The sequence below is a fragment of the Podarcis liolepis genome (genome assembly GCF_965112155.1).
Source record: "Podarcis liolepis genome assembly, chromosome: 11".
NCBI lineage: Eukaryota > Metazoa > Chordata > Lepidosauria > Squamata > Lacertidae > Podarcis > Podarcis liolepis.
Window position 1 is genome coordinate 23,940,734 of NC_139565.1, and position 12,691 is coordinate 23,953,424.

General features: G+C 39.0%; 1 protein-coding gene and 1 long non-coding RNA gene across 2 annotated transcripts in view; one reads left to right on the forward strand and one right to left on the reverse strand.

The window, feature by feature from the left end:
- Positions 1 to 3,172: 3,172 nt before the first annotated feature.
- Positions 3,173 to 12,691, reverse strand: part of MAN2A1 (mannosidase alpha class 2A member 1) — a 57,380-nt gene continuing 47,861 nt past the window's right edge. Inside the window, exons 17-22 of the mRNA XM_083464413.1 lie at positions 11,880 to 12,013; positions 10,616 to 10,757; positions 10,094 to 10,227; positions 8,313 to 8,507; positions 6,406 to 6,516; positions 3,173 to 5,283 (exon numbers count right to left, since the gene is read on the reverse strand). Of these exons, the coding sequence (XP_083320539.1) occupies positions 5,131 to 5,283; positions 6,406 to 6,516; positions 8,313 to 8,507; positions 10,094 to 10,227; positions 10,616 to 10,757; positions 11,880 to 12,013 (869 nt within the window). The 3' untranslated portion in view covers positions 3,173 to 5,130. The remainder of the gene's footprint in view (positions 5,284 to 6,405; positions 6,517 to 8,312; positions 8,508 to 10,093; positions 10,228 to 10,615; positions 10,758 to 11,879; positions 12,014 to 12,691) is intronic.
- Positions 6,998 to 11,746, forward strand: LOC310688379. The gene is made up of 2 exons (XR_014516910.1): positions 6,998 to 8,725; positions 8,949 to 11,746. It is a non-coding gene; the product is annotated as an uncharacterized lncRNA (long non-coding RNA).

A 12,691-nucleotide genomic window follows, 5' to 3' on the forward strand; every position in this document is an offset into this window, starting at 1 on the left:
TAAAAACATCTTAAAATAAAGCTCTTACCAAATATAGAAGAAAAAAAGAACAACAGCTGCTCAAATTCCAATTGGAGTTCATGCTTCAAAAACCCAAGTTAAGCAGCTAAGTCTTCAATTTGCATCAGGGAGAAAATTCCTTGTATGATGTTGCCATTTGAAAAGTATTAAGATTTGTTGATTAAGATTTGTATGATGTTGCCATTTGAAAGTATTAAGATTTGTTGCAACGTTTCAACAATTGTAAAAACTTTTCAAGCAGACCTGAGCCACTTCATACTCTATGTATTCCACAATTATGGGGGTCAATTCTCCGCTCCGGGGCATTTAAACAGGCCGGTGCTGCTCTCAGCAGCTCAGTTGGCCCAGCACATCACCCACCCAGCCCAACCCACCCTCTAATCATGCCTCTTTTGCAACCTTTTTCTTTCCAGGTCAGCGGCCTAGCTATCGTTTTTTTAATGGTTTCGGTTTTTTGCAGAGCCAGGAAGGAATTTTCCCTGCATATCAGGTTTCCACCTTCCTCATAGCAACAACTTTGGCAGTTGGCGATAACAAGGTACCCCGTTAGAGGGGTACTGAGGAAAGCCTCTGTCCGTAAAGCCAGAAGCGTGTGGCTGGAGGGCCGTAAGAGATTCCCTCAGCGCCTGGGGAGGGGGGACCATTTGTGTAAACACATATTTTGTCGCGGTCCCATTTCCCCCCAACTGACCCTGTCATGCCTCAGACCCCCGGGCTGGGAGTCGAGAGGGATACACATCCAGTGCTTATGCCAAGGTTTACCTACAACTGAAAACAAAGTTGTGGCCATTTTTCAATCCCAAAGTGTTGTTGCATCCTTTCATTCGCCCATGGTGGCCTGGCTCCCTGGCTGCTGCGACAGGGTAGGCTATATCCTTTTATTTACTTTAAGCCCAGAATACTGATTTATTTGTAATGCCATTTTGAAGAAAATATCCTTTTATTATTAACTTTAAAACATAGTAACTTTTAAGATGTATTGATTTGCTCTCTCTTCTGTTATGAGCCCAATATTTTACCTATGCCTATTTTCTGTCACCGTCCCCACCCGCCCGCATAGAATTCCTGCTACCCCAAGCAAGGAATTTAGGTTAACATTCTGAAATCTAAGGTACACTAATAGCTGTTGTATTAAGACTAGATTGGCACACCACTTTACTTGCACTATTTGCACAGGGGTTGTGTTCTGGGTCATCGCGTGCAACAGCAAAGCTTGTATAAACCCCTTACGCCCTTTTCCTGCCACTTCCAGGTTTGTGGCGATGTGTGAGTGCATGGTCACGAATGCTTTGATCACGTGAAAAATGGTCATTGCCTGTATCTGAATGATCTGCAGTAATTTTGAAATCAACCAACTATACTTCCAACTAAGCCTTTAAGTTGATACAGCCCCCTGCCCCCCGGCCATAAATGGTGTCCAACAGTTAGGATGTATATGGTTTTGTAAGTTATTTTCACTCATCAGGAGTCTATACAGCAAAGAGAATTAGATGAGGTATTCCAGGTTCTCTGGTTACTGCGAAGATCTTGCACATAGTCCATAATCTAAGGATCATGTCTTCCTAACGGTAAGCCCTGGTGTTACACTCTTATTGGCATAGACAGAAGACCAACACAAACTGATGCTTTGGCAACAGGGAAATCTTTGGATTATATTGAATACTATTGCAACAGAAGGGAAGCGGGTGGCGCTGTGGGTTAAACCACAGAGCCTAGGGCTTGCCGATCAGAAGGTCGGCGGTTCGAATCCCTGCAACGGGGTGAGATCCCATTGCTTGGTCCCTACTCCTGCCAACCTAGCAGTTCAAAAGCACGTCAAAGTGCAAGTAGATAAACAGGTACCGCTCTGGTGAGAAGGTAAACAGCGTTTCCGTGTGCTGCTCTGGTTCGCCAGAAGCGGCTTAGTCATGCTGGCCACATGACCCAGCAGCTGTATGCCAGCTCCCTCGGCCAGTAAAGCGAGATAAGCGCCGCAACCCCAGAGTCGGTTATGACTGGACCTAATGGTCAGGGGTCCCTTTACCTTTTTTTACCTTTACCTTTTTTTACTGCAACAGAGAAAGCCAGAGCTGAACATTTTATCTCTAAAATAGTGATCAAAGCAGCTCGACAAAAAAGTTATCACATTTTTTTTTATTAGCAATCTTGCATCACACACCCCGCCCCCAAAGATATAAAATCTTCCTAGGGAAATATATATATATATGAAAACCTTCCAATTAAATCAGCTGGCTTCAAGGGACAGTATGAAAAAAAATTAGACACAATGTAAAGGAATGTTAAAAATCCTTAGCATGGTGGAACTCCTGCAACAAGAAATTTAGATTCAGGTTACATGATTGCTTTAAATGCACTGATTTTTTTTTAAAAAATGAACATAAATTGCTCTTAACATATATGGGCATCAAAACTGAGATTAAAAATGTGTACAAGTTTGGAAAATGTTCACAGGAAATGCAAGGAATAAAAACAGTAAATCCTGATTTTTTATCTTTCCTTAGATTAGTATGAACTGGACTGCAATTTTGACAACTTTATATTTTGTATTGAATTAATTGCCATTGCCTCAGAAGGCATTAGCTTTCAGACAAGAATTATTTTGACTTAATACAAACGTCTGCTGGTTAAGGAACATTCAGGCATGATTGTATAGCCGATGAAAAATAAATGAGTAGAAGAAGAAGAAGAGGAGTTTGGATTTGATATCCCGCCTTTCACTCCCCTTCAGGAGTCTCAAAGCAGCTAACATTCTCCTTTCCCTTCCTCCGTCACAACAAACACTCTGTGAGGTTAGTGGGGCTGAGAGACTTCAGAGAAGTGTGACTGGCCCAAGGTCACCCAGCAGCTGCATGTGGAGGAGCGGAGACGCGAACCCGGTTCCCCAGATTACGAGACTACCGCTCTTAACCACTACACCACACTAAAAAAATAGGCTGCAATCCTATGCTTGCTAACTAAGTAGTTTAGGCTGCAATCCTGAACACACTTACAAGGAAGTAAGTCCCATTTAACGCAACTTCCAAGTAGACATGCATTTTAATGTAGACTTACACAATAGGATTTCTGAGGGAACATGTTGTAAGATTGGGCTGTAGGTTTAGTCACATGAAACATTATTTGGAAGCGTGTTTTACAAGTAAACAGACTACAATTCATTGCATCTTTTTATTTTTCTGAATTTTAACCTTTTGAATAATTTTTACTCCCTTAAGAACAATTAGAGGCTTCTAGTAAATATTTCCCACTTATGGACATCATAAAACTGAAGAAGTAGTTACAGGAATGTTCTGCTGGCATTTAAGGATTTCATCTAAAGAAAAAGTATTCATTTTTTATGTTTATTGCATAAAATAATTCATTTATAGCTTCTTAATACTCTTCCACTGTACTATTTTTTCCCAACAGTTCACATGAAATTGTGTGAATGCAAAAAATGAAATAGGGAATCTATATAGTGTCCTCTGAAGAATGCCTTCAAAACATGAAAATTATAAAAGAATTTAATGTCATCAAGATGGGAAATGTGCCTGGATATCAACATGGCATAGATCAGATTGCTACAGTACAAAAATGTGCGGCTATAAAAGCCATTCCCCCATTAAAATATTAGTTTCAGAGGAAATTATGTATCAGCAAAACTTAAAAAAAGGTGAAGGTTAAAGGAACTGGAATCATACAGAATTGCAATTTACAGTGCATTCCTACATATGTCTACACAGGAGCAAGTCCCATTGGGTTCAATGGAACATGCCCCTAGGTGTTTATAGGACTGCAGCCTTTACTGGTTGCTAATAGTAAACAGTAACTTTATTTAGGGAAGTGGAACTTCTAAATCCCCATGGCTTCAAGAACTCAGTGTAAAATACTGGAGGCAGAAATACTGAGGAATAGCATCTTCAGAAATATGTAACAAACATTAGCAAAATAAGCATGGACATTTAAGTTTTTACAGTGACATTTTAAAAATATAGGCACATGATTCTCAATGCACTGTTTGCTACAATATACATGGCAAGGCAGCTTTTGCACACCTTTAAATTTATGTGTTTGTTGCAGTTTAACTGATAGATGAATTTTACAGTATTATTTATTCTTCCATTGTTTTAAATCATTACATCATTTTCTACATTCAATTAGAGCATTCAGACCACCACCACCAGAACAAATTTGGTGCAGGAGAACGGAATGTAACCACCACTGTCAAATAAAAAATATGTGTTTTAATGTCCTTCCCCCCTTCCCCCCAAAAAACACTACATGGACACCAAAAGAGTAACAAGATGTATCAAAAAATAAGGCACATTTATTTTGATATTGAAATATTGAAATAGAAAAAGGCTTTCAGAGAGCATTAGTATCCAAATGTTCTGTAAAAAAATCTTGTATTCATGAAATTATAGACTTAACTTTCTTTACTCTTCATAATGGAGTAATTGCACATATCCCAATGTGTCAAGTAACGAAACAGACGTTTGTTTGACATTTCCAAGAAAGATGAATCTAAAATTCCGGAATTTTAACTTCTGCCACTTCAAGATGGTAGGACAAGTGATTATAATTTTCCACACTTCTCAAAGGCTCTTGGATTTCACTCTACGGCTAGAGTGGGATAAATGCAGACTCCATGTGGAACAAAATTGTAACTGTCGCTTACAGAAGTCTTTACAAGTATTTGGACAATAGCTTTGCCAGAGCATATTCAGGGTTTTAATTCCAGACTGTACTATCTGGGATTTCAACAATATGTAATTATTTAAGACCCAATTACAGATCAGAAAACTATTTAAAAATCAACAGTCCCAACCTTTCAAACACAAAAATCATAAACTTAGAAGCCATAAACTAACATTTAACCTGAGATTCACTATGTCAATGAAAATATCCTTTGTTTTTCTTCCACTTCTTATACTGATGTTGGCATTTTGTTAATGGTAAAGTTGCTTGCTTGCATCATGGCTTTTTACTGTGCTGGAGATCAAATAAATTCTAGAGTGAATGTACTGTCACAGTATCCAAGAAGCTGGAATAGAAATGTGCTTCTTATTGCACACCAATCTTTGAGAAAAGTTGCAGATTCTTCTTTAGCATTTGAGTTCTAAAGGTCAAGTTTCATCTCAGCTGAATTCTGTATGTGTTTATCTCCATAGGACTCATACTGATTTCACTAATGTTTCTGGCATCTGGAGGTGAATGCATCAAAGATAAGGATGTAGGTATAAGACTTCCCACATGGAACTTGTTAAAGAGTCTGTGCACCTTTAGCTGGAGAAGTAAAAAAAAAGATCATTATTTATAACACAGAATTGGACATGAATTTTAACTTCACTCTTTAATGATTTTCCAACTGAGTTCCTCGTAAGTAGATTCTAACTAGGGCTGGGCGAAATATGGATATATCGTCCAAAACCGGCTTGAAGTTCACATCGTGAAAACCGTTTCATAATATTTATAACCTGGCAATATATTACAAATCACAATGTGTGTGAGGGCTGGGCAATATCTGGCTTTCAAAATCGTGATATATCACCAGCAAAACATCACGATATCTGAAATAAGCATGGAACTATGCAGAGGTGAGCAGGGCACTACAATTCTGCTCACTTAAGTTAACTGCAGGCTTGTGTTTCTCAAGCAGCAGTCCCTTGTCATGCAACATGGGAGACGTCTCTTAAATTGAAGAGACTTTCAGGACTGATTTGTGGCATAGTATAAGAGCCTGCTACTGCAAGGAAAGAAGGTAGAAAATCCAATTGAGCAGGTCCACTGTATTCTGCTCTGGTCAGACCTCACCTGGAGTACTGTGTCCAGTTCTGGGCACCACAGTTCAAGAAGGACACTGACAAACTGGAACGTGTCCAGAGGAGGGCAACCAAAATGGTCAAAGGCCTGGAAACGATGCCTTATGAGGAACGGATAAGGGAGCTGGGCATGTTTAGCCTGGAGAAGAGGAGGTTAAGGGGTGATATGATAGCCATGTTCAAATATATAAAAGGATGTCACATAGAGGAGGGAGAAAGGTTGTTTTCTGCTGCTCCAGAGAAGCGGACACGGAGCAATGGATCCAAACTACAAGAAAGAAGATTCCACCTAAACATTAGGAAGAACTTCCTGACAGTAAGAGCTGTTCGACAGTGGAATTTGCTGCCAAGGAGTGTGGTGGAGTCTCCTACTTTGGAGGTCTTTAAGCAGAGGCTTGACAACCATATGTCAGGAGTGCTCTGATGGTGTTTCCTGCTTGGCAGGGGGTTGGACTCGATGGCCCTTGTGGTCTCTTCCAACTCTATGATTCTATGATTCTAAGCCATTATCAAAAGCAGCCGACTCAATCTCTGCCAACTTGTTTCTCTACAACCGTATGAATACATCTAAAATATTGTAGAATACCTTTCCCTGAGTTGTAGAGCAGTGGAGGCCCAGGTCTGTGCTTGTGAACCTACAATCAAATCCCTTCCTGTGAACGATCAGGGCTGCTTCCTCAGACGGCCCAGAATCTGCCTGCAAAACAAAAGGAGAAATTGTGGGCAAAGGGGGTGGGGAGAGGAGGAAAGAACTGTAGAGTCTGGCCAGAGGCACAAACTTTTGAATCGTGACTGAAACTGCTAGGAAATTGACAAGTGACTCTGGAGCCCAACATTGCATAACTTCACTGATTATTGCTATGATTTTAGACCTCAGTTATATGGCCATAACAGGTTCAGTCACATACATAATTTTAATTACTATACTAAAACTTAGAAGATTTTGGCATACATAGCAGTTATATCCCAAAATGCATGTGTGCAGGAATACAGATGTTATCTGAAGCAGGTTATGGGCTAATAAACAGCTCAGTAAGACGAACAAAGCATCTGTTACTTTATATACCATTAGATTCACTTGGCAGTGGCACTAAAAACTAAGCAAGAAATTCAGGCAAAATAACCTCCCACATAACTAAAACAGTACATACAATTGTACAAAAAGTAAGTGTCTAAGCTTTTTTAGGTTTTTTTTAAAGGATTCAGGAGCCTACAATGTTAGCAGGCACATACAACAGCTCTTCTAAAAGGCAGAAGATGGGAATACATGATAGGTGTGCAAAATATGTACATTTTTTTGAAGCGGAACTCTCAAAACCCATGCTGTCAGCTACTAAATGATACAGAAAACACCATTAGAGAAATTTACACAAAGAGCCATCCATGACTAGTAGCCTACATGAAGCTGTCTAATTAAAGCCAATTAAAACTAGTGGCCACCATCATATCTTATGGCAATAGTATGTTGTGCCCTGCACTGAAGTACATTTCTGGCGTATCATCTATCCCTTTAATGATAGCAAAACAAATACGGCAGCGAATTTCAGCATGCCTACCTGTTGTCCATTAAGCAAGATTGTCTGCTTTTTTGTTAGGCTTTTGCTTTAAAATATTTGTTTTTCTAAAGTCTGCCCACTATCCACCCCGTGTGTAAGAACACTTCTCCCTTTATTTATTTAACGCTGTGAACAGGAGCATGGCTATTTTATGACAAGGCTTCATCACACCTTCCCTATTTTTGCGGGGGGGGGGGGAGGAAAGATGCTACTGCCGAGAGAGAGAGAACAGAGGCAAATGTTATCTGGAAAAGTCTTTTGGTTCTTCTTGATTACCAAAATTCATCTTATTCTCTGCCTAGTTTAAATCTGAGTATTTTAATGCTACTAATGAAAGATTGCAACATTTCGTAATTTCACATTGTCTTAAATACGTTGACGTTTATCATTCCAATAATATGCACCATTAGGCAGAGAAATCTACAATTTTATTGTTCCTTGTACAAAAATGATGGTTTGTGGTCTATAAGGAAGCAGACATTCATCACTCTCTACTTCAGTAGACTCACATAATGAAAGCCCATACGTAGCAAACGCAGAGTTATTGCCCATAGAAATTAATTCTGTTTGTGGTGTAGAAAAGAAGTGACTGCATCTGTAAATCTACATTCATGGAAGTACATGTCACAAGCTAGGTTGCAAAGCATTGTTATAAGTAGGTAAGGAGCTTTGCATCTCAAATAAATCATCCTAGTAATCAAGACTCAAGCCCTTACTCACTTCTCAAACTTACTTCTGCACTGCTCTTTGACACCAGAGAGTATCATTAACAGTGTCAATAATGCCAGGCACATTTTATAGTGTTTAGGAGCAAAAGATGCTAAGACTGTACTAATTTCTTCAGAGACCCATTTCAGAAGTCTTGTAAAGGGGCTTTCTAGAAAGCAATAGTTTTGAGTATACTGAAATAGCTATTTCAAACTTATTTCAAGCTTACCTTTGATTGTATGGTTCTTAAGTTAACTATATTCATATCACAGGGCATGGATGACATTAATGGAGAAAAGGTATTCAACAGCGATGGGATGCCGATGTCTGCATAGGTAATCATTGGAATCAAAGGATGATTTATGAAAGATGATGTTATATGACTAAGGAGAGAAGGAAAGCTGACTGTCGATTTTTCTTCTTTCTATTAAAAAAAGAAGATAGTAGTAAGCTATTTTCAGTTGTGGTACATTGAACATATATGCATTCATTTAAGCTGATAAATGAACCCATGAATAAAACTAAATGGCATTTGGGACATAGGTAGCCAACAGTGTTTTAAAGTCAACAGTGCTCCCAAAAGATTACCATAAACAGACATACTCTAGCGGCCAAAAGAAGCCACAGCACTGTTAGGGCACAGTACAGTAGTACCTCGGGTTACATACGCTTCAGGTTACATACACTTCAGGTTACAGACTCCGCTAACCCAGAAATAGTACCTCAGGTTAAGAACTTTGCTTCAGGATGAGAACAGAAATCGTGCTCTGATGGTGCGGCGGCAGCAGGAGGCCCCATCAGGTAAAGTGGTGCTTCAGGTTAAGAACAGTTTCAGGTTAAGAACGGACCTCTGGAACGAATTAAGTACTTAACCAGAGGTACCACTGTATTGTGTAGTTTCTCTTTCTCTCATATAGAAGTGGTTATGCAGCATTTGGGAGTGCTTAGCTGATCTATTGGGGGTCTATATGCATATACCAAAGGAACTGGTTCTTTATCATCCATACTCTCTGTGGGGGTCTTCTGCATCCCTCTGTCATGCTGGTTCCTGATGGATAACTGAACAGTGTGCTCTTTTAATCCTGAAGCAAACAAAGGTACCCTTTTCTTGGTTTACTGGGCTGTTTCTCTGTGTGTCTCATTTAACTAGGTAACCTGCTATACTCTGCCTGTATCCAACATTTGTAGCACCATTTATGGCTTTTCAGGCAGCGTTAATAAAGATTTCAAATTTAACTGCTACTACCTCAGACTTCCCTGGGGTCCCAGTATAATGATCTGTGACTACACCATAGACTGGAATGGTGTTTATCTTTGTCAAATCTGTACCACTTAAGACTGTGATAAATAAATACTTTTAATTTAAAGCAGCTTGGCTTGTACACTCAGGATGTTCTTTATGCACCCCTGTGAAAATTTGCTAAGTTGTGCATCTGTATGACTTCACTCTATAGTAGATAAAGTCATATGACGCAAAGCATGATGCTGAAATATTTCATCTTAAGAGTAGAGGACCAAATATTCAACTATTGTCATTGCTATCCCGCTCCCAACAATGAGCCTACTGTTGGTCCCCATTGCCTTTACCACCACAATCACTGTTTCTATTCCCCCCCCCTTCTGCATGTAGAAGGCCCCATGTGCTCCCCTGCAAACCACAGGAGTCTTACAGTGATGCCCGATGTCTACAGTTCTGCAGATGGAATAATCACCTTTCGCCCAACCCCCTTCCACCAGAATTTATTTGGACTTAGTGAGTGACATTATAGCAACATATTCTTTCATATGAACTCCCTAAAACAGGGAAGAACAGAAAAACCTTATGACACACCATAGTCAGGTTCAATAACATAAGTGAATCCATATTTGGAAAACTGAAAGATTAATGTACTAATTAGAGATATGGAGAATCCCTTGGTAAAATGTTCTTATGATACATATACATGTACATATATTTGGAAGCTAATGTTTAAGAAACTGAAATCAAGTTATTTGTAACACTTCTCCTACCATATCTACTCCATTTCTTTTCTCCAACAGAATTCGGAATAGATTAGCTGTGATTTTGTTATCTTGTACACCTTGTCCTAAACCTCGATTGTCGTCCTGCATAAGCCGGCGATCCATGATGACCTCTAATTGGCCTAAAAACAAACATTCGTCTTATTTTGGATCCACCACTCAGCACTCTGTTAAAGTATCTAAAAATCATGCTAATACAAAAAGACAGACCACCCATTATTCTACATATGCATAAAGGATAGAAATATTAACAGGTATAAAAAATTGGACGTCTTAAAGCTCTCCTGATCCAAGATCTTTTGTCCAAAATATTCATAAACATTGCTCTACTTATATTACTTTTTCCTCTAATGTTTCAGCAAGCACCTACATATCTTATCAACTATTCATAGAGCCTTGATTAGCCTTGGAGAATTCCATGGAACTTGAAGGCCTTTGAGCTATGTTATGACCACAACATGGTTTACTTTCCAGCATAGTCAGTCTTTAAAACCTTCTAGTGTTACTTACCACTTTTTAAACTTGCAACGCCAAGAGACTGAGCAGAAAGAAGAGACAAGCGTATCTTGCTATCCTGGACATAAGCCATTGTTGCCATTGGATAAATATTTGCTTGAAGAGGCAATTTGCTCATTGTCTGTCTAGGCTGAATCTAAATTAACAAATGTGACTTCAGTAAATTTCATTGATAATTTACATAAGACAAATAGAAAAAAACCTTTTGCTAAATGGTAATTGAATACAGTCGTACCTTGGAAGTTGAATAGAATCTGTTCCAGAAGTCCGTTCGACTTCCGAAACATTTGACTTCCAATGTGTGGCTTATGATTGGCTTCAGGAGCATCCTGTAGCCAACTGGAAGCTGTGGAAGCCCCATCGGACATTCTGCTTCCAAAAGAACATTTGAAAACCGGAACACTCACTTCCGTTTTTCGATTGTCTGGGAGCCGAAATGTTAAACTCCCAAGGTATTAGGGAGCCAAGGAATGACTGTACTATACTTTCAGGCTTGCCCAATTTCTGTCTCTTTCCCTAAAACCAAGTTATTGATGACAGCCTATAAACAAGTTATCTTTCTAACTAATATTTTAACAAACAAACATCTGTATGCAACACAGCTAAATCTGTGGGAGCTCCCAGAGGAAAGTCACAGATTATAATCTCAGTGAAAGGGTGAACTGGTATAAGAGAAGGTGGTTAACAACTGGGTTTTTATTTCTCTTCATCATTTTTGAGATTCACTTGCTTTCTGTGTGCCTCCTTATCTTCTAATTTACCATGTGCAAGAGCTTGCGTACATGTTGCTGAAAATACAGGGAGCTTGCCTGAGTGAGGTCTGCTGCATTCCACCATGGCTGTGGGTTCATCAGCAAACATACTGATTGCACCAACCTCAGGTTATGCTAGTTGATAACTCCCTTTTAAAGGGAATGGAAGCACCTCTCTGCTGTCCTGACTTGGGAATCCAGGTAAGTGAGAGAGACAAAACATGGGGACAGACATGGTATCATTAGTGGGAGATAAAAGGCGGCATTTCTTCATTAATGTCTGATAAAATTGAGTGGAATTTTTAAAAAATAGGGGATGAGGAGGATGGGAAGATAACATAAATATTTTAAGATTTTCATCCAGTTTATAGAATTTTTTTTTAAATTGTTACTATTTTTTTAAAAAAAACACCACTCCAATAAAAGATGGGAGTAAATGTTAACAAAAAGGCTAATCTAAAACGTAGAACATAACCCCTGTGTTTAAATTAACACATGCCGTTTACCTGGTATCCATTGAGGTCAGTGTAAAATTTGTTGTGGCTTTCTATGTCAGATGAAATCCGCATTGCAATCTCACGATTGTATTCTCCTCTAATGTCCACAATGTTGGATACCTCAAGGGACTGGCCTTCAAGCCCTAAATATAAAATGAGATTCAGTAACTTCCAAATACTAGTCAAACCCATGATCCTAAGCAGTAAGGAACCAGTCAAGTGCAACATATATTTGCAGCTCAATAGGAGCCTCGTAAAGAGGGGTTTCATAGATGCTTCTATTGGTTAAATCTCTAGAGCTGAATATCCTGCTTTAGAAGAGGACTGCAACCAAAGGAAAGATGTCAGAAAACGCCACCTTTTGCACATGATATATTTATTAATTCAACTGATTCCACCTTTGTTGCTCTCCTTTGATTTTCAAAAGTAGTGTGAATTAAAGAATGAGTTGGGAAATTATTTATGATGAGTTGGGGGGGGGGATGTTTAGATCTACCTTCCACCAAAAAACCAGAGCCCTTTTTGTTGGGAATAACCCAGACAGAAATTCCCAGGTGCCAGAAAAGTTTTGTTTATGTATGCAACATGTTAGCCCCCAAATGGAAATTGAGCAAAGGTCCCTTGTAAAGAGCACTTGGAACTTTAGATGTTAGAATATGAAGAGAAACTTGCAGGTTTAACCCACAGAATAAGAGAGCAAGAAGAACGTATATTTAAAGAAGAATGGAAAATATTTATTGAATATATGGAGAATAATTGTATTCAGCTGAAAACACTGGCAGCATTAAGATAAATTCAAAAGAGTAAACAATATTTGATTG